This window comes from Pseudopodoces humilis, chromosome 1 (genome assembly GCF_049639895.1).
Source record: "Pseudopodoces humilis isolate 2021_Gansu_Grassland_sample_001 chromosome 1, ASM4963989v1, whole genome shotgun sequence".
Lineage (NCBI taxonomy): Eukaryota > Metazoa > Chordata > Aves > Passeriformes > Paridae > Pseudopodoces > Pseudopodoces humilis.
The window spans coordinates 104,594,539-104,617,167 of NC_142200.1; the positions used below are offsets into that span (position 1 = coordinate 104,594,539).

Sequence of the window (22,629 nt, forward strand, 5' to 3'; positions counted from 1 at the left end):
ATGTGTTTGTGTTCATGATTGTTTCTTGGTCTAGTACTATCCTCTGTCATCCAGTCAGCAAAAACGAGTCTCCTTCAGGCTTGTGGTGCCTCTGACCAAGCAGATGATTGTAGCTGGAAATTCCCCTTCCTCTGTTGTGGCCAATTCCTGGCAGAGTTAGGAGAGTTCATTCTCTCAGGGCAGGAGAAGGCTTTCTCTACCAGACACTGACTCTCACAAAGCAAGACAAGTGGTAGACATAAAGTTTGCATAGACAGTCCCTTAAAAATCCTGACTTGTAGCTGAATAACATCACCAACTTAAATCATGGAATTATTGGACCCCCTAATTTGCTCATTATCACACTGAGTTAGCATTAACATCATTAGCATCAATTTTTATTCAGAGAAAAAAACCACTACTATTTTTTTGTGGTGCTATGATGCAGGCTACTGTGAAAGTGTGCATTTTTCCAAGAATTAAATTACTTGTGATTTTAGCACATGGATGAACAAGATTAGTTAGGCTGTATAGCCAGGAAGCACTGTTTGTAAAATCATGGTTTATGTTTAATTTTAAATTCACATATAAAATAATTTTAATTTATGTGCATTTTTTGTAGGAGGGACTTTATTTTCTCAGCGCATAGTCATTTTGTTTGCTAATAACTTTATTATAGTAGAAGGGCTATAATATAATGTTACAAAGCTACGCAGTGCCTACGGAATGCATGCAAGGCATTTTCTTAAACCCACCACATTGCTATGGGAGGAAACAAAAATGTTATGCCAATTTTCATCCTCTCTAACCACAAGGAGAATATGATTTGTTTGTGTGGCTTTAAAACAAATGTGGATCATAGCGGTTTATTGCTTTCTTAATGACGCACAGATAACTAGCAGTGAACTGTACATTCAAGTTGACTCCTTCCATGTTTTGAAAGTCTCTGTAGCAGCTGTCACCCTTTTTACTGTGATCTTTTAGGAACAAATGCCTTCTTGGACAGATTTTTCTCAGATACACACACACACTGCAAACTCTCACATTTCTTTCTTAACAGATGTGGTCCAGGCAGTTTGCCAAGGGTGAGCCATGAGAGCTGCCCAATACCTCACCTATGTTATGAGTTTCAGTGATTTCCACCTTTTGATGTTGTGTAGCATGACTCATACTCCGACCTGAAAATACCTTCTTATGATCAAACATCCTGATAAACATCCTGATAGACCTTGAAGCAAGAAGGAAAAAAGATAAGGTAAAAAGACTGTTGAAGAGATGGGATCCCATAAAGTGATCATCTTGGTGGGACCATAAACAATGAGCATAGCAAAGAGATAGCACAGGTACAACAAGATCAACCAATAGTTATTTTATTGCTGTCTGATGTGCAAGATATGTCGAAAGTGAAGCAGAAAGGAATGGAAAGGTTCACAAGGGTGAAAAGGTGGATTTCAACAGCATCATGAGGAGACACTCATGGAAATTGATCAGCTGATAACCTCTAATTAGTTAAATGATTAAATTATTATCCCACTAACTCTAGATGAAAAAATGTGGATTTATGCAGATGGCAAAAGAAAGATACATTAGCCATTGATGTCTTGGATTAGAGGAGTTGGAGATTTATATTATTTTTTGTGGATAGATGTAAAGCAGCTGAACTATGAAAGCCTCAATATCTTTCAAATAAATATTTTACCAAATTTTTCATCTTTTTTAGTGGAATTTATTTCTGTCTTCAGAGACAGCAACTGACTATGCCTCACTGACATATAATATACTTTTTAGCTACACTAGGTCTATTAGCTTTTTCCATCCCTCCATTCCAAGCAGTAACATTTTCATTCCTTCTACCAGTACAGGGTATAAAATTTATAAAATTACTTTCTAGCTAAAGATACTGTGAGTAACTGCTGATAAACTTCATAATGCACAAAATCAACATAAGATTTTTAAAAAAAAGCATTGCTACCTTGGGTTCCTAAAATATTTATCTTTTGAAGAGAAGACAAATGCTGTCTGAATGATCTAAGAAAAGATTGTCCTGACTATAAAATTTTTTTAATTTAACAATTTTGTGAATAATACAAAATTGAACAATTTTGTGAATAATTGAATTTGCAATGTCCATTTCAGTAACAGTGTATAATTTCTTTTAGATATATTTTTGTAATGTGAAAAAGAAAAAAAAATCTGCTGCAGTGATACCATCTCAAAAGTGATTTTGAGAAAATATTTTAAGAAATAACTATCACTGGTTTAGTTTTAAATAGCTGGTTTAATTGTTCAATTCACTTAGAAAGTTATGCTTCTCTTGACAGTAAAGAAACAGACTGACTCAGGAAGAACAATATCTTCCCTGATATTTTATGAAAGCCTGTGGGAAATAAATAAGAAATGTATGGGAAAATGATATAGACCTTTAAGTTTCAAAAATCTGCACCTTAGTCCATAAAAACCAGCTTCTTTATTTGTGTTTCTACACTGCAATTCTCAGGTCTCCTCCTAGTGCCTTTAGCTTCACAAATCTTGATGTAAAAACAGTAAGACAGAAGAGCCCATGACCTTTCTTCCCTCTTCTTCAGGTCCATCCACAGCTCACTGGGTAGCACCACGAAGAAATTGCTGAGGTCACCTTCCTGTTTACCAGCTGAGAGCCTGGAGGCAGTTTGTTCCATTACTTCAGGAAGTTGATGTGCAAAGCCCTGTGCAAGTGTGTTGTGCAGTTTCCAGAGCACACCCACACTTGCTGGGGAGGGAGTCTGCCATGCCTGTCCATCACTGTCCTATCCCAGGTCCTGCACACGCTGCAGGAGGCTGATGCTAGCAGCAAGGCAGCCTCCTGTGGAGCATCCCCACATTTTGCTTGAAGAAGCGGCTTCCACTCAGCATGAATGACAGCAGGTCTAGACAGCTCAGGGCAGTCAGGCTCAAAAAAACCTCATTGTAGCTTTCTAACTGGTCAAAATCACTCACATGCTGTATGTAGTAGGCCCTGAACAGGTGATAAGGAAGGAACCAAATTATGATGACCCAGATGAAAATCAAGTTTTTCACCTGGGCCCAGAATTCTTGGTGTGAACAGAGGGAGGTGGAAAATTTTCTCGCCACTTTTACCAGGATTAAAATCTGCAAGCCCAAGAGGACACAAGAAATGAGGGTAACAGCTACAATTATGGTGTAGTTCAGGGCTTTCACACTCTGGTGCTGTAGTTCTTTGTGGAACTTGAAACACGTTGTACTATTGTATAAGCCCAAGCGTCCATACTCAAAGTAGAAGAGCGGCACCCCAAAGACCATGACGAAGACCCACACGGCAGCGCTTGCCGCAATGGCATGCAGCTTCCTGTAAAACTCCACCTTGTCCTTCCACTGGAAGAAGATGAGCCACCGGATCACCAGCGTGATGACATAAAACATGAAGGTCAGGTACATGTGGATGTGCACCATGGCACTCACCATTTTGCAAAATGGCATATCAAATACCCACTTCTTTTTGACATAGTAGTGGAGGCGGAAGGGCACCGTGAGGAGGAGGAGGCTGTGCACAACGACCAGGTTAATGATGGCAGTGGTGGTCACAGACAGAGTGTTCATCTTGAGCAGCACAAAGGACATCGTGATGGACCCAATTCCACCTCCAGCAAAGGCAACCGAGTAGACAGTGACCAGTATGGCACTCATGGTGCTGCTGTGAACAAAGGCAGAAGAGGAGTCACTGCTGTTCCTGATCCCTTCAGTCATGTTCCTGAAATCCTCCTGGTACATATTCTGGAAATGAAAGAATACAGAAAGACTAAGATAAGGTAGGAATGAGATGGTCTACCTAAAAAAGCCAGAATAGCTTCCCACCTGGCTCTTGCTCAAGGAATAATCCTGAAATCTCACAGATGGCATCAGTAGCTGTAACCTGTACTTTTATCCAAACATCCACCAGCCTAGGGGGAAATGGATGAGAAGGTTGGGCAAATAACTGCTCTAGTCCTTAAGACATTTCCAGCCATACTCCTAAAAACAAGCATGAATCCATAATATATGGGGAGAAATGATCCTTAGAAAAATTACATCATTGTGGTGGTTTTGTGCTGTGTTATTTTTTCTCCTCTCTTCTGAGCATCTGCATGCTTTTACAGTGAAGATCAGAGATACTGTTTTCATTCTGCTACTCATTCATCAATTTGTTTATTTGCAACACAAATCTGTCCTTCCTAGGGCCAGACAACAACCATATGTTGTTCTATCTAAGATACAAATTCTGTTTGCTACTCTGAGAGCTGAGTTTTGAACACATTACAATCAACTTCTTCTCCATGGACAGTTTCTCTGAACAAGGGATTAAACACCATGTAAACCCAGACTCCATGGAAATCCTGCTTAGATCCTGCCAGGCCAAGAAGCGTGGGCAGTACTGTCCTGGTTCTCAGGGCCATTTCATATCTTACATGTAGTAACTGAGTGTTATGAAATGGGCTGCTAAAAAACATTAGGAAAGGACATCCTGGGTGAGTGTAAATCATCCTATCTGACCCAAGCAGAAGCTAGATGCAAGTCAATAGCAAGCATAAAAAGTATGCTATACATTTTTAATATATTACTCTCTAAAAGAGAGATTAAAAATAATTCTTATAAATCTAAATGCAGCTCCTGTTAGTATTTTAAGTACTACAAGATCATATAGGAGGGGAAAGAGTTCAGGTAGGGTGTTATCCTGAAGCATCTGTAAAAATGTCCAGGGAATGTAATTTCAGTTACAGAAAAGAACTAGGGAAAACTGAACAGTGTTGGGCTCTGCACTATCAGAGTTATAGTGGTACTGCTACCTGAAAAGTAATTTAAAACTGACTCTAGTAAGAGTCCATTCTACCAGTGAATCCACAACACAAGAAGGGGTTTTCTCACAAGTTTTTGTGATTTCTCATTTAATACTCAAATGCTTTTCACTTCAGGAAATAGTTCCTCAATTTCTTTGTATGAATGGTGTTTCAACTTTAATTTTTTTCAGGTAACACGAACTACCAAGACTTGGGAGGGGGAAAACTTTTTTAGCAGTCCACTCATTTTATAGGAAAGAGAAAATGCTGCAAACAGAAAATGCTTATATACTGGTTTTGCTCATAGTGGGGAATGAATATCTGTTATTCACCTCAGGTGTTTTGTGCTGTTTCTTAGAAATATTTCTAAACACTTACCCTCACAGTAATCAAGGTCTCTTCATACATTGAAAAGTTATTCTCTAGCTATTCCAATGCATCAGAGATGCCAGATATCTTATTATAATCAGCATAAATATAAGTGCCATATCTCAAACTGATGTGTTGGTTGCTGGCATTACTGACCTTTTGTATTTGATCTTGCATTTCAGTTATGTGGACAACTGATTCCAGTACATTAAGAGAATTACAATGGGTTGCAGTGAAGGAACTTTTTATCAAAGACACTGAGGATTGGCACACTGCAGCTCTTGCATCAGAAATGGTGCAAGTTCCTTCCAGTTCTGTTTTCGTTTCTGAGACAATTTCATCCTTACAACCATGCAGGTCAGAAGGGATTAGCAAGGGCTCTTCATCAGTTTTTCCAAGTTGTTGAAGAACTTAAGTTTGAAAAGATGTCTCTAAAAACAGGCATTACCGCATTGTTTTGATTTAAAAAGCATATTTAAAGTTTAAAACTTTTAAAAGTGTTACAGGGGAGGAAAGGCAACACACTGGAAATGTGGCTTGGTGTGAGCAGACCCAGCAGCAAGGCTGCACTTGGGATCTCTTGATGTCACCCGTCGGAGGCCAGTGAAACTTGAACTGAAGGCAGTAAGAACAGATAGGCAGAAGTCAGATAACCTGACTTCTAGGCATCAAGAGACCTATTTCTGTCTGCAAATAGGTGACTGAGTCACTGAAATGTTGATTTCTGCAGAATTCTCCAGTCATCATTAAATCCCTGCATAGTAAGATTCTGCAGGATATGTAATTTTCATTAATCTTCAAAAAAAACCAACAAGCAGTTATGATAGCAGATTATCAGCTCCCCAGCAGTACAGGCACCCCACTGGAATATCATTATGTGATGAATACAGAGTGTAACATAACACAGAGCATGTTTCACAGAGGAAATGTTGCTTTCTGGTGAAATGAGGTTTCCTATCGTACTGACATTCACCATGCTATAACCTACTGACCTGAAATGCTACCTACAAGTCCTTTTGCCAGAATTTAGCAGGAGACACGTGGAAAAGAAATAATATGGACCTTACAAGACACAGCTGTTCTCGTGTCTGTGCCTTCCCACCCCCTTTAGCAGCTGCCAGTTCAGTGATACTGCTCAAGTCTTGGAGCCAGGTTTGGTCTTCCTCTGTGTTAAGCCTCTCGTGACTTGGCTGAACTTCTGCCAGACATGAGCCTGGAGCAGCCACAAGGCACAAGTGGGCACCGTTTCATTTGGATGCCACAGCAGCTGCTGGTGGCAAGGGCTGGGGGACAATTGCAAAAATGGCTATTTCAGTCTGACAAAGGAGGTAGGTTGCCAAGAGGCCAGAGGCTAGTTTCTTTCAGAAATGTGATCAGCAAAAAGATTCTTGTGCATTCAAGATTTGTCAGTTGTCAGTATGGATAATGCCATCACACTCATTTCATGTGTCTGACTGTGCAGCACCGTCTGTGGGACTTCCTTGGACTGCTCTCTTCAGGACAGAAAATGTCATAATGCTCAGTCCCTGTCTGTGTTCAAGGCCAGGCTGGATGGGGATTTGAGCAACCTGGTCTAGTGGAATGTATCCCTTCCCATAGTATGGCTGCTGGAACTAGATGATCTTGAAGGCCTCTTTCATCCCAAATCATTGCATGATTCTATGATTTATGAAAACAGTTTATCTCTGTCAAAATTTTCCAGGTAGGAAATATTAATTCCAACATTCAGGAACTTGTTTCTCTTTTATCTTACTGCTATTTATCTTACTATTAAAAAAAAAAAAAAAAAAGATAAGAAAGAAAAAAAGATTAACCATACTTCTGGACAGAATTTGTACAACCTCAGCTTCCAGGCATTTGATGTGCTTCTGCCTCTGTCTTCAGATTTGAAAACCTTCTGTGAAATTTAGACTTCCCCCATAGATACCTGATATGAGACAGAAGATCGCAGCCGTACCTGTGGCTCCTCAGTGAACTGCCATTACACTTGTACTTGGTTCTTAGATGAGGAACTTTGTATTTGGCAGGGGTAAAATGCTTATTCTACTTCGTGCCTGATTTAGCAATCCATATCAGCCTGTCACTGGCTTGTTCCCTTCATTGCATGCTATTTTCCATGAGTCACCATTATGTTACATCAACATCATATCAACTTATTAAAAAAAACCACCTCATTTGTCAGGAATTATGACACTCTTACAATCTCTGTCAAACAGTGAACTCTGTATAACAAGCATTTGCAAAATTTATCCCCCCATACATGTCTGCTGAGAGACTGGCAGGCTTCACACAGATTTTCATGTGTTCTGACAGTTGGGTTCTGCAGAAGAAGCATTTGCTGTCTGCATGCACCCAACTGAGAAGTTTCATTTGAATTTGGAGGAGAAAAAAGTTCAACTCAAATGAAAGATTTCTATTTTTGACAGGCTTAATAAATTGAAAAATGAGTGTTCGACAGAACTGACATTCCTTCACTGAACTAGACTAGGTTGGAGGAAGTGCAAGATACAAATAATTTTTAACAAAATTGTGTTTAAAATCTGCATCTGTTTCACAGAATCCTCATTTAGTCTCAAAGATGTTTTCTGTTGAGGGCATTGTAATTGCATTTAATTTTGTTCTAATTCCATGCTGTGTTATGGTAATGCAGGCTATACCACTAGAATAATTGCAGAACTTCTTTCATTTCAAAATAAACACACACCACTGAAGTCTGAAGTATAAAAACCTGCTTAATGGAAAACACTAAAAATAAAATAATACTACATATCAAGCACATTTTTACATTTAGATATTGACTTTTTTGAAACAAGTTTTCATTATTCCCTTAATTCATTCGGTAGCTTAACAGCTCGTGCCTTGCAGGCTGTGTCAACATTATACTGATATTTTGTGGCAATTTAGCCCATTGAAGAACAAATGGGACATGCTTGTTGAAAAGCATGTTGAGTTAGTCCCTCTTTCATTTGAGATTGTCACTATTTTTACATAAAAAATTGGAAACCATGAAGTGTTCCTAAAAAGGGTTATTTACTTCCTTAGCTGTATCTTAACAGAGAGAACAAACCCTTCTCGTCCTTATAGAGACTGGGTGATATCAAACACACACAAAAAGATAGATGAGAACAAAAAGCACTGCCTCCCAGTTTTAGAAGAGAGTGTAAAACTACAGGATAGCAATACAGAAAAGAATGAAACAATGCTCTCCCTTGTTTCCCAAAATTTCCCTTTTGGTAGGAAATTACCAAACACCACGAGAAAACATTTGTGCAGAAAATGGGTTCAAAATAAAACAAATTGACAACTGAATGCTTTCCCCCCTGCCCTAAACTTTCAAACATTCTTTTAAAAACTTTGCAAATCAAGGCTTTTTTTTCTTTTCTTTTTATCTGTGTATACTTACAGATTAGAGTTTATTTCCACTCTTCAAGTGTTGCTTACTTGGCTCTTCATTCTATGTAAGCTCTAAGAATAAAAAGCAAAAGACCTGATACTTTAAAGAGTCATTGCCTTACTTCCTTCTTTGAGCTTATTTCAAAACAATAACCCTGTGCTGTGTGAGGGTAGGGCTGCCCATGGGCACACAACCTTGGAAAGATTTTTAGTTGCATCACAGCATTCCGTACCTTGCAGCTGCTTCTTAGCCATCAGAGGTCTTCTAAGCCTCTCATTTCTGAACGGTGCTTTACACTACTGCCTAAAATGATAAACTATACACACAGAAGTGAGCCTCACAGCTCACCAAGACACGTGTTTGGAAGGGTTGTTCCCCAGAGTGGAGAGGATGATTTGAAAGTGTGTTTTGAGAAAACAGGGCAGGACAAGAGGAAAATATGATCTAGATTGACTAAGTGTGGGTTTGGATGTGGTCAGAGACACCGAAGTGTAAGGGATGAAATAAAGCTCACTCTACAGCCCAGCACCACTTCTCAGCTCTGCTCTCTGCCAAGATTTTAGCTCAGTGTCTGGATCTCAGGACATGATGCCATCACTACAGCTGCACAGTGCTAGCAGAAGGAAACTAGGAGATTTAATTAAAAAGTGATTAGCCATGCCAGTGTCAAAGGCTCATCGAGCAATGATGGTTTCTGTGAGGTGTATGTGTGGTAAAGGTTGTCTTATTGTGGCACTGAGTCTCTGTAAGGAGTCTATGCAAGGTCAGTTTTGCCCTCCTGCTGGTTTAACATGCTTCTGTCAGAACACATGGTTATATTTGAGCATAGTAGCTTTGAAAGCAACAGTATAGACATACAACTTTTAAATGTAATCTCACATGAGAACGTTTTAACTGACTGCATCCTGTTGCTTCACATTTGGTTAAAAAGCACAAGGGAAGTCCTGCTCTGCACTACTTCACAACAGACTGGTATGTGATGGAAATTGTCTTTTTGCAATTTTAGCAGTGGCTGACGGCTAAAGAACTGTTTAGATAATATTAAAAGGTGATCATACCACTAATGCTTGGCTCTTCTCTAGTACTTTTCTGCAAGCTGGTCTCAAAGCTCTGTTGAAAGTCATACAGATAAAAAGCTGAAAACTCCATGGCAAAGCCAGAACTAAAGCTAAGATATCCTTGAATCAAGACTTGTGCCCTCTCAAATTGGTAATTTTGTCTTGGCTTATTCTAGGTCTTGTTTTAGAATGAATACATCCCAGTGGAAAGAAAGCTAAAGTACTTTTAAAACCTTCAGGTAGCATCTGTACGTGGGTTTTTAAATTATACAATGTTTTTGATACATAAAATAAGCTATCACATAGTTAAACAAGTTAAAACATAAGTAATGTTTTAATGTTGTATATTGATGTGTCTTTTTGATGCAATATAGTAATTACATAACATACAAGTTATTTAATTTTGCTGATAAATAACAATGCTGTTTTCTCAAGCAGTCAAAGCAAATAAGAGTATTTCAGGCTGACTTTTTCCCACATGTTTGTTGTTGGAAAATCTTCAATCCTTTAATCCAGGATTAAACCAAATAATGAAATACTGGAGTATCATCTGGGATAGATACCCTCATTGCCCATGTTGGTCTCTAATTTGTCATTAGCATAAAGATCTAGATAGGTATAGAATGCTTAGTATACATCATTGCAATTAATTTTCCCTGATAAACTGATGTAATTTTGCCCAGGATTTACCAACAGCATGTACAATGGATTCCAGACTGGTATGTTTAGATTTTCAGCTGTAATGTGGTTATTTTAGAGTATTACCCGTTTTAAACACAGGTACTAGAAATGCATGAATTTTTCAAGTTTTGAGTAATTGCTGGTAGTCTTAGCAATACCCTAAACATCTAGAAGTGTGATGGTGTGTTTTCATAGTATTGTTGTATCACATGGATTCCAACCATCACCTAGTTTGAGTTTTCTTTACAGCAACAGTTTCAAGGGCCAAGGTTGTTTAATAGTAGATAAGAATCTGGGCCAGATTTCAAGGGCTGCTTGTCCTGAGTCTGATTAGCATCAAGATACCTCTACTCTGGATTGTGAAAGGTCCTCAAGGAAAGAGAACCGTGCCCTTTATGCTCAAGCATAATACATGCTGTTAGTGATTTTTCAGCTGTTCCAAACTTAAAGTTGTGCACAGAATAACCACAGCAACACAGGTGTTTTCTTTGCCTACATTTATTTTGCCAGGACTCAAGGATTTGGGGTGCTAATTCAGCAGTGGACTGCACAGGTGGCATGGTGGTTGGGTCTTCTAGAAAAATACTCTTCTCCTTCACTTATTTAAGTGGGACAAAGCGAAAAATAAGACTGACCTGGACACCTTAAATTGACTGCAGGTAACCTAGCTCTTAGTTGTGGGTAAAGCTTGAGTGATGGTCCTGACAACACTGATGTGGATTGTGTAGAATCAGGGAGGACATAATTCATAATAATTTGTACTCCTTACAAAAGCCTGCTTTTTGATCTGCTCAGAGTCCCTCCTAGTGCCAGCTGTGGGCCTGGGGCTAGTGTGTAAGACTGCCTAATCAGTTATTAAGTTGCAGTTGTGACAGGTTATTTGCAGTTTATTATTAAGTAAAAGATCAGCTGCTAATATGAAGAACTGAAAGGCAATATGAAATTGGAAAAACTTTTAGTTGTTACCAACAAAATCCTATTTTTGACTCATATTTCTAGTGTGCTTTACTATTTCAAGTACCTGAATAGGAAGTTATTAATTACCTACAAAAGGAAAAGCATTCAGTATCAGCCAAAAAACGTTTTATAGATAATTAGTTTCTTAAAACGTCTCTGTCTGGGTTCTGGATCAGTTGTGATTTGTCGCTGTCACCCAGGCAGTGCAAGGTGTCCCATAAGTGAGAATTACTGCCTGTGACACATCTGAAAGAACATTTTGGAAAAGTACAGAGAGTAATATGTGGCTTGAAATTCCTTGTTTCACATGCCTTTGCATAGCAGAGCCATAAATTTAAGCTCCTCTGAAAAGTGGAAATGCATCTGGTGTCCTCCTCCTAGTTTTTTACTTGTTTTGGGGGAAAAAAATACCCACTTTGCAAGTTATTATCCCTGGGCATAATTTCTTAAATTTGCTTAAATGTACTTGAGGAAAAGTGGCATGGAGAAAGTCTGTTTCCCCTTCAGCCTATCTCACTACCTTTTCCTTCTACAGAAATGCCAAAATTGCACCATGCTGAAGCTTAGCACATCAGTAAAAACCTTCTCAAATTTCTGTTCAGGTCTTACCAGAATCCAGATCTTTCAGAAAAGTACTGAAAAAACCCAAAACTTAAGTTCACATCAAAATCTGCAGTATTCCTCCTTTGATAGTATGGGAGGGATCCCAGATCTAGAAACCAACTGTTCTAATACTAATAACCCTGGAAATTTGGCCAACTTCTGCCATATCTTCTCTTTTCTATTGGACTCTGCTTTGGCCTCAGTGCAGGAGGCCAAAGGGCAGGAGGAGGAATCAGAAAATCATACAAAAATCATACAAAAATCATACAAAAGGAGTCTGTTCAGTCTCCAGCCTAAATGGACTTTCTGAGAAGGTGTCTTACTTATATTTAACTGTACACTTCTAATAGTATATCACCAACTTAAATATTACCTCTTTTTTGAAGGATTTTACTAGCTCATATCTGTTGAAAGCCAGTAAGTTTTTCAGGGGATGTGCCTTTCATCAAGAATCCAGCACAGCAATTCAGTCATTATGAGAGTTTGTTCTTACCAGGGTAAAAAAAAAAGGAAGGAGGAGCTGATTGACAAGGAGATGTATTACACCTACCATAAAGATGACACTAGACTGCAGAGAAAGAAATCATAAATGCAGCATCAATTCTATAAGCATATATGCCTCTTCAAGAAAAAAATTATTTCTCTTCATCTTGAAAAGACAGTGCTCATCCTAAAATATTTTTGAACTTGGTACTAACCTCACTAATTGCCTGCTGGGTTAGGCAGCATGCTATAAGGAAGAATATATTTTTAAGAAGGATTTCAACACAAGTCTATTGCTACTCACCCTCAAAATGTGTACTGCAACTACTAATACTGTTTTATTCCCAGATTGCTTATTTCATCTGATTTCTGGCTGCAGACTCTATCAAACTCTATCATCAGGTGCGTGGAAAAATAATTTTACCAAAGATCACTTTCATGATGAATATACACATACAGATATTTATGGAACTTAGAATGCTAAAATGTGTTGTCTGAGGAGCAAACCTCCCTGCATTAGTCTAAGCTCTTACTGCCTAGGAGCAGTACAGAAAGCAAAGGTTCCTGCCAACACTGATTGATAATGAAGATGATTTCCTACCTTAGCATAAAGGCAATTAAATTCATGATGTGTCTGCTACAGTTGAGTTAGAGAAGAATTCAGGTTCCTACTGTCATTTCAGAAAGGAGGAATTTACTGCAAGGGAATTTTTCCACTGCATTCTCAAAGCACACTGGTTTGCAAGAGCCTTTCCTTGATCAGCACAGCTACACTGCATATGAGAGTGAGGTGCTGTGGGCACACAAGTGCTCTGTTACATCAAATTGTTTGGGCTGAAATGGTTCATTTTGCTGTTAAATCTGGAAGTTTCCATTCTGAAAAAATGATAAGCAATGATAACTTTTTGATATAAATGATAACTTTAGCTGCATAAAAGATCTTCAGTGCATATACCAAAGAGTGAAACCAATTGTGCTGTTATTAAGCTCATTATTGATACATTTTTAAAAGCTTTTGTCTATTTGGAGTTCAGTTGAAATATTTAAGAAGGCAGCTAGACAGCCCTGCCATAGGTGCAGAAGCACAGTAAGTGCTGCTGTTCTGGGCTGTGGAAGAATACCCTCACCTGCCCTTTGACCCACTGTCCTCCAAATGTTTTCTCTTAGCTTCTCCCCATTTCATTGACACAGATGTCCACAGAAAATCTTGGGCCATGCTGTTCGTGGCCTTAATGATGCTTTGCCAGTCCAAATATTCTTCAGTTTTGGAGTGCCCTGTGCTGTGGTGTTGCACTGGGTCCTGTACTTGGCTGATCTTTAGACCTCTCTGCAGAAAAACAGATCTGAAAACAGTAAGTTATGAAATAGCTTCCCTTTCTAACGTCCTTCTTTTCATTTCATCCAGGCTATTTAATGTTCTGTACATCTTCTTTACCACTGGAAAGAGTAAGAAGCCAATATTTTATGTCATTATTCACTGTAGCTCTAATGAAGCAGTAGCTGAAGACAGACTGACAGGACTTTATGATACTATGAGCCCTACATGATAGATGAAAAGGTAAAATAAAACTAATCCACATGTAGTCAGTGAAGCATCGTGTAGAGAAGGTACAAATAGTATCAATGTAAACTGGTACAGATTTAATTTTGTAGGATGTGTACAAACCCTGATGGGTTTCCATGGCCAGGTTTTGGTAGTGGGGGAAGCTACAGGGGTGGCTTCTCTGAGAAGCTGCCAGAAGCTTCCTCTGTCAGAGCCAAAGCCAGCCAGCTCCAGGATGGATGTACCACTAGCCAAGACTGGGCCAGTTGGAAATGATGATAGTGCCTCTGTGATAACATATTGAAGAAGAGGAAGGAGAAAAAAGGGAAAAAAAGTAATTATGGCAGTTGTACTTGCAGCCAGAAAAGAGTGGGATGGGAACATAAGAGAAGAGCAGCTCCAAGGTCAGTGGAGAAGGAGGGGCAGGGGGTGATCCAGGCACAGGAGCTGAGATTCCTCTGCAGCCCATGGTGAAGTCTATGGTGAAGCAGCTGTGCTTTTGCAGCCCATGGAGGATCACAGGGATGCAGAGACCCACCTGCAGCCTGTGGAGGAGACCCATGCTGGAGCAAGTCAATGCCCAAAAGCGGCTGTGAACCTGTGGGAGGCCTGTGCTGGAACAGGCTCCTGGCAGGGACCTGCAGACCCATGGAGAGAGGAGCCCACACCAGAGCAGGTTTCCTTCTAGGGCTTGTGACTGCTTGGGGAATCCATGCTGGAGCAGGAAGGACTGCATCCCAGCCAAGAATGACCTGTGTTGCAGTAGTTGGTGAAGAGCTGCTGTCTATGGGATGGACTCACACTGGAGAAATTCAGAGTGCCATCTCCCAGGGGAGAGATGCCACATCAGAGCAGGGAAAGAAACAATGCATGATGAACTGACCACACCACCTTGCCCCATCTTCCTCTGACACTAGACTGAAGGAGGAAGTAGAGCTGAGAAGGAAGGTGTTTTTAAGGTCTGCATTTACTTCTCATTATCCTGCTGATTTTGTCAGTAATAAATTCAGTTAATATCCCCAAGATGAGTCTGTGCTGCTCATGACTGTATTTGGTGAATCATCTCTCCTGGTCCTTATCTCAGCCCATGAACCCTTTTTTATACTTTCTCTCCCCTGTTCAGTTGCAGAGGGAAGTGACAGAGAGGCTTTGGTGGGTGCCTGGCACGGTGGGCATCTGTGAATGTATGAACTCTGGTCCCAAAACAAAACAGTGACAGGTGGGCAGTGACCTGACCTTTATCTTCTCAACAAGATAGGTTAGACTGGCCACAGTAACATGCCTCTTTAGCTCCATTGCTTCTGGTTCTCAAGTTAGCACATGAAGCACTAATTCAAGTATATCTTCACAGAAAGGATTTCCCCAAAATAGCTTTCCTGTTGATATTGGTAAGAGTAAGAATTTGGGGAGTTTAAGAAAATAAAGCACGCAGTTAATGTGTTTAATTGTGCAACTGAGATGAAAATGAGAAGCAACAGCTCACTGAGTAGCAATTTCCACTGCTGCCTTTTTCTCTCTGCATCATCAAATCAGGATCATCAATGAAAGTGATTCAATGATTTCTATAGCCCTCATGGTGAGAGAGCTCACCATTTACTACTAAGTACCTCTAGCACAGTAAGTGAAGATAAAGCAATGCCTGTTTTGTATCCACTCCAGATTTTCCTTATGTCTCTTATTTTGGTTAAAACTTTTTCCCTCTTATTTTAATTTAAGAGGAAAGATTTTACTCTCTTCAGTGAGTTTACAATAAGATAATAAATTCTGTATCAAAAGCTATCTCCACTCAGTTTTCAGATTTTTTCCCCTATCCATGTTAGTGGGTGTCCGACCTCATTCCATGCCCACACCTAAGATTATCCTTGCATGAACTTAATTTCAGCTGTGCAACAGAGATCAGTTCCAGGCTAGGAAGAAGTTCATTAAATTGGTGAGAGGTTCTAGCATTGCATTACACTTTTTCTGAAGATTTTTTCCCTGGACTTTTTTGTTTCAGATTCAGAAGCAGCCTGCACATGGTTTCTTTAGGGGTAAAATAGTAGAATTAATGGAGTCTTTCTGTACAGCATTGGATATAGAAGTTATGCATGTTGCCCTGAGAGCCTGAGGTATGTGTGCAATTCAGAACACAATGCTGTATAGAAATATCTAAGCTAGTTTTAAAAAGGTAGTTGGTGATAAATCTGCGTTGGAGTGACATTCCCTCATCAAATTTATCCCTGTTTTCCAGGCTTAGAGGCTTCTGCACTTCAATTAGCTCCTCCAGAGCCAGTTTTGGTACCTCTGCATGACTTTGCAGAAAGTAACAGGCATATCTCAGTCTGGGTGGATTGTGACTGTTGAATCTTAAAAACATCCAGGCTGGCAGGCACCTTGAGAGATTTTAGTGTCAAACCTCCTGTTGAAAGCAGGGCTATACACACAGGTATCCAGGGTCTCATCAAACTGAGCTTTGAATATTTCCAGCAAGGGAAATTAAGCTTCTCTGAATTTTTCTATGTCTGTCTTGGACAGGGAAGACAGAATCTGGACACCACATCCCAGGTGGGGCTGAACAGGTAGTAAATGAGTGGAATAATCACACTCCTGACTTGCCTGCTGTAGTCCTTGACCTGCTGGTCTGGGCTCTTGTTGCTGCTGCCCATGATGAGGTTTCATTTCATTGCTGATCTGTGTGAGTACCTGAGAACATCATGGGTGGTGTCTAAATGTGCCAAACTGAAGGCAGATCTGGCAACCTTTTATGGGGGTGACTTGAGATGATCAACATCTGAGCTGATTCTGAAAAATTTACTCATCATGAAAAGTATCAGAGCCAATGAAGAACGAGTAGAATCATTATGGAAATTTTCTCCTCATTCTTTGTTCAAAGATTAATTGCAAAAACCAATAACACTTTCTTCTTTTAATGAATTTCAGAAAGGATTATGAAAGTGTGAATGCTATTGTTAAAGGAGACCAGAAGCCCTTTCTGCAATAATAATATACCAAAGTATACTTTTAACTACCACTTTACTTCCACTGATTTCATAAAATATGATATTCACAACTGCTGCAGTGGACTAAGAACCCAAAGTACTTTTAACTTCTCTCCTGTAATGTTTCCTCCCAGCTCTGCTGAAATTTTATCTCCCACGAGGAGCCATTAAGCTCCTTACAGACCTGCAGCCTTCTCTTTTGAGTTTAATACTATTTCCCTCCTCCTGGTCTGCCTCCAGTACCTCAGTAGCTCTGCTGAGGACCTTTGCAGCACTTACCCAGCCCCTCTCCAGCAGCATAGCAGGACACTTGCCTTGCTCCGTGTGACTCCTGGACTTTGCAGAGAAGCACTGCTGAGGAACTGCTGCTGCAACCCAGCTCTGTCTGCTTCCTGGAGTGCCACTCATTGCTTATCAACCACAAACAGCTGACAGACAGGCTTGGACCAGTTGTTATCTTCTCACTTATCAAGTTCATTGGGGAAGATGTGTTATGTTCTGTTCAATAAATGTTAAATACTCCCAGTTATTGCGAAATGTATTTTCTTGTAAGTGGCTACAGGTGAAAGACAGAGCTACAGGTGAAAGAAAGAGGACTAATTGTAATGAAAGTGAATATAATACATGGGAGTATGTGTTTGAGGTTATATATAGACATAGGTATTTCTCTCCTGTGGTATGAAGGCCACTCATCCTCTTGGCAGGACTTTCTCAGTTGTTCAGATAATACTAAGAGGAGATCTGACAATTTTCCTCAGGATACAGTGATAAAATATCTGTAGCAACCCTGAAGCCAGGCATCCTGAAAGGCTGAAAATGTTCTGGTACTCCTGAAATGCTTCTAGCTCTTTATCAAACAGTAGTCTTCCAGAGAGATGTAAGCATCCACTCTGCATATGCTTTTTGTATACTGCAGTTGTTTTATAATTGAAAAGTACTGACTCAAACTTTTTATAAATTAAGAGAATAAAGCATGTGAAAAGAAGAAAGACGTGGGGTGAATTTTCTATGAAATATCATGATCATCTTTATAAAACACTGCTGGTTTTATTCTCCATTGTATCTATTTCATACATCTGCTACCAGAAATCTGTCATCACAACACAGGTATCCTCAAAGCTGTAATTAATTCCTTGACCCCTTTTAACTTCAAAATGTCATTCTCTATCAGTGGTATAGCAGAATAGCTGCAAAGCCTGGCCATGCAACAAGTAGCAAGGTAGGACAAACTCATATTTCAAAATCTTGATGTTGCATTCCCAGGAGCTCAGTATGAATAATAAAAGTGTTCAGAATAAGGATGCTCTCTTTCTTCCAAATTAAGGGCATATGCTTAGGGACTTTTAAATCCGAAAGCTCATTAAATGTTCTGTCCTATCCCCATGTTAAGATTCCACAAGATAAAAAGCAATAGTTGTTGTAGAAAATAGAATACTTTCCCTAGCAATGTCTAACTGCTCTTTTCAAGGTTTAATAAATAAACTGTTTTTCCAATAACCAGTTAAGCTTAGAAATACTCTTTTAGTGATTTAAAAATTACAGCAAAATCAATGTTAAAAAGATATAGCAATATCTTTCCTCAAATAAGAAGTACAACAATATTTTCCATTACACCCAAATACAAAAATTATAAACAGTGCTGAATTTGTTTCATCTGTGTAATAGCCTGCTAGTCCAATATTACATGGTATGAAAGGCATGAAAGACTTAAGACATTTTCTTCAAAGTTTCTTAACAAGTCTGCCACTGAGTCAGATTTAGACTACTTTTTAGCCAATGTGTCTCATGCTTTAACCTATAAGCTATATTTTGCCTTCAATAACTGGAAGGAAGGTTTAAAAAAAAATAAATTCTCACATTGACTTGTGAAACTCAGTAACTCTTGTCTCAAGCAAAAAACAGCTATGGGTTTTTAAGAAGCTACTCATCCTCAGCAGTTAAATGGAGCATTAAATATTCCTGAGAATTTGATTTTTGCGAAACAAAGCTTGCACTTTCAATGAGAATGTAGCTCTATCCATTTTTTTATTTTTTAAATTTTTTTTTTCAAGACAGATCTATTTGCATAGTCCTAGGATATAGATATGGATTTCTGGAGGTCATCTGTGTTAGCCAGGCACCCAAAGCAGGGCTGGCTTATGTCAGGTTGCTCAGTGCCTGGACTAGTGGAGTTTGAATAACTCAAAAAATGGAGGTCACATCATCTGCAGGCTCTAGTCCCAAAGTTTGACTGCTCTCATACTGTAGTTTTCTTCCCTAACATCTAACTGGAATTTCCCATGCTGCAGTTTTATATCCACTGCATCTTGTCCCATATCAAGTCACCTCTGAGAACTATACTCATCCTTACTTTTCTGTTGCTTCTTATGAATTAGGTGCAGAGAGATAAGATCTACCTGTGCTTTGGGAACTGCAGCCCAGGATGTGGTTGGCCTATTTTTTATTTTTATTTTTTTTTAATTTTATTTTTTTAAATGTCCAATTTTGACACAGACAGAGGGATCCAGTGTATGCTTAAAAAATTCCCAGGTCACACCAAGTTAAGTGGCGTGAATTACACTCCTGAAGGATGGGAAGCCATCCTGACCTACCTGGGCAGGCTGGAGAAGTGGGCCCACGAGAATCTCATGAGGTTTAACAAGACCAAGTGCAAGGTGCTGCACCTGGGTCAGGACAACCTCTGGTATCAGCACAGGCTGGGGGATGAACAGATGGAGAACAGCCCTGGGGAGAAGGACCTGGAAATGCTGGTGAATGAGAGGCTGGACATGACCCAGCTGTGTTCACTCCCAGCCCAGAAAGCCAAATGTGTCCTGGGCTGCATCCAGAGCAGCGTGGCCAGCAGGGTGAGGGAAGGAACTCTGCCCCTCTGCTCTGCTCTGCTCTGCTCTGCTGAGACCCCACCTGCAGTGCTGCATCAGCTCTGGGGTCTGCAGCAGAGAAAGGACATGGACCAGTTGTAGTGAATCCAAAGAGATGTAACACCTACTCTATGGGGAAAAGCTGAGAGATTTGGAATTGTTCAGCCTGGAAAAGAGAAGGCTTTATTGAGAGACCTAATTGCCTACTTTCAGTACCTGAAGGGAGCTTACAAGAAAGATGAAGAGGGGTTTTTAAAAGAACAAGTGGTGCCAGGAGAAGGGTCAGTGGCTTTTAATGGAAAGAGGGAAGGTGTAGATTAGATGTAAGGAAAAAATTGATTACTGTGAGAGTGGTGAGGCAGTGGAACAGGCTTCCCAGAGAAGTTATGAGTGTCCCATCCCTGGAAGTGTTTAAGACCATTTTAGACAGAGCTCTGAGCAAACTGATCTGGTGAAACATGTCCCTGTCTGTGGCAGGGAGGTTGGAACTAGATGATCCTCGAGGTCACTCTCCAATCCAGGCCATTCCATGATCATGATTCTGTGATTCTATGGTTCTGTGATTCCTGGTTGCCAGATGGGCCCTGGTGAGTGTGTGGAGAAGGCTGTTGTTGGGCATGGAGCTTCACTGCCAAGTCCACTCTTTGCATCACAAAGGCTGGCAGCCCTGCTGCAACGAAGGCTACGTACCTGTAGGCACAGACATGTCCACACTTCCTCCAGAGTAAAATATCCCTCAGGTAAGCAGTAAAAGATCCAGCACTTAAGTCAACAGCTGTTATTCATCTGTGTGATTTTGGGAGTAATTTTTTACCATGCCACAGTTCCGTGCCAACAACTCACAGTAGAAACCAGCCTTCAACTGCCTCCTCAGTCTTTACAAGGAAAACTGCCTGATTCATACTGTCACTTCCAGAGAAAAGCAACAGAACTGTACAAAGTTTCCCATTAACTACAGATCCATGAAGAGAGAGAAAAAAGTTTGAACAAGTATGCAACCACTATAACATTTAACCTTTGTGGCATTTCTTCGGTGTCAAGACACACATTGACACATTTTTGTCACAAAGACACAAATGTGCCAACAAGACACATTTGGTGTCCAGTTCTTTTGTGTTCAAATAGAGTCTTACAACACAGCAGGGGGAGGATTAAGGATAAAGTATATCAATGGAGCAAAATGAGACAGAAAAGGGATATGGGGTCAGGTGTGAAGACAAAGTCATTGTCATTAGAAGAACAGACCTGCAACTCCTGATCTATCAGTCTTTTCTTCTTTTCTTGCTGCTTCCTAACCTTATTCTTTCAGATGAGAAACATTTGATTCTTTTTCAGCTCAACAGCAGCAATACTTGAAGGGTCAAAAGCATATGAGCATGATAAGGCATTCTTCTAACTCCTAGTTGGTTGTAGAAAGTTTTCATAATCAAAGCTTGGAATTTTCCAATTGAGTTATCATGGCCTTTGTCTAGAACCCAGAAACTAAACATTAACAGACCAGAAGTTCAACCCAATATCTGTTTGATGTGCTATGCCACAGGCTGCAAACCCCTTTCAATCTCCTGTGATTAATGTCTGTCTCACTGTGAAGAAGAAAGTACAAGCAGCACCAAAGTGCTTGAGCCAGTCTTCAGCTAGGTGTTGTTTCCTACTCTGTGCTGCAGCACTTCTCTGTGAGGATTACTCCTGCATCTGATGAAAATGGGAGTTGTAAGCATATATCCATGGTGTTTTTCTGACAGCAGATCAGAAGACCTGAGAATTCTATTTGAGCTATAAAGAGGAGAGTCAATAAGACTTTAAAGGACAGAAGCAGCTATGGCCCTTTGTGGCTTTTATCAATCCAGGAATGTTTTGTGAATAAGAAATACAGAACAGTCTAGACTGAGGAAGGCCTCAAGGAGACTGAAAAGCTGCAGTATCAAGATGTTAACCCAATTTATAAGAGAGATGTCTTAAGGAATTAGTACAAATTTTCTCCCTGTTCATAGACATTACCAGATGTGTTCAGCACAGTCACACTTGTTTGCATTGTCTTTTTACTATTTTCTTGACTGTTTTTCCCTTGGAATCAAAGTTTAGTGGATTATGTGCAGATTATTTGAACATTGAAAAGACTATTGAACTTCTAGAGAAAAGCCAATAAATTGCCTTCTTAGAGGAAAAAAGGTTATTGATTCCTGTTAAAACAGAGCACAGTTGATTTTAGCTGTCCTTTACTAGACAGAGGAGGCATGGATTTATTTAAAAAATATTTCTTGCATCTTCCACAAGACGGAAGAGCAACATACAGTGGTCAAAAACAACTGCTCAAGTTATCCACCATGGCATGAATTCTCTGGAGGGCTTATCATACAAATCATAGAAAGACTTGGGTTGGAGGGGACCTTAAGTAACAGGAAGGAACCTTTCCCATAGCATAGGGTGGAACATTTTTTGTTCCAATGTCTGAACGACAAAATTTGTTTGCTGTGCTAGGAGTGAAATAGAAAGCAATATTTACTTCTGCTATTTCAGTAGCCAGGTTTGGGGGCAAGTTTGTCTATGGGCAGAGAGCTGGTTTTGAGGCAACAACAATCTAATTCTGCCATTTGGGTTTTCCAGTGCTGCTAATCAGGGAAATCTGGTCAAAGTCTTTGGTCAGAAAGAAAAGGGAAGCAGCTTAGACATAAGAAGGGTAGATCAGATATTAGAAGCAGTGAAACCTCTGAAAACAAAAGATAAATTCTGAAAATTTACAACATGCCAGCTTCTTTTCTGCAGAAGTGTGTGGCTTAATTTTGCAAAGAAAACTGTAAATTTAAGAAACTCCAAAGCTTTGTCTGTTAATCTTTTGTCTGTCTCTTCACCTGGAACAAGCACAGAAGGCTGGTTCTGCTGGGAGAGTTACCAGTCTTAAGGATTGGAACATG

The 22,629-nt window shown here is 39.8% G+C and overlaps 1 protein-coding gene across 2 annotated transcripts; it reads right to left on the reverse strand.

Moving 5' to 3' along the window:
- Window positions 1–1,312: 1,312 nt before the first annotated feature.
- LOC102112229 (putative G protein-coupled receptor 141) lies at window positions 1,313–17,213 on the reverse strand. 2 transcript variants are annotated; one of them, XM_014248451.2, is made up of 3 exons: window positions 17,136–17,199; window positions 8,563–8,624; window positions 1,313–3,750 (listed from the first exon to the last, which is right to left on the reverse strand). In XM_014248451.2, the coding sequence occupies exon 3, from the start codon at window positions 3,745–3,747 to the stop codon at window positions 2,803–2,805; it is 945 nt and encodes a 314-aa protein (XP_014103926.1). In that variant the 5' UTR covers window positions 3,748–3,750; window positions 8,563–8,624; window positions 17,136–17,199; the 3' UTR covers window positions 1,313–2,802. The 2 variants fall into 2 exon arrangements, with proteins under 2 accessions (XP_014103926.1, XP_014103925.1); XM_014248450.2 differs by lacking the exon at window positions 8,563–8,624 and having other exon boundaries at window positions 17,136–17,213.
- Between the last annotated feature and the right edge of the window lie 5,416 nt (window positions 17,214–22,629).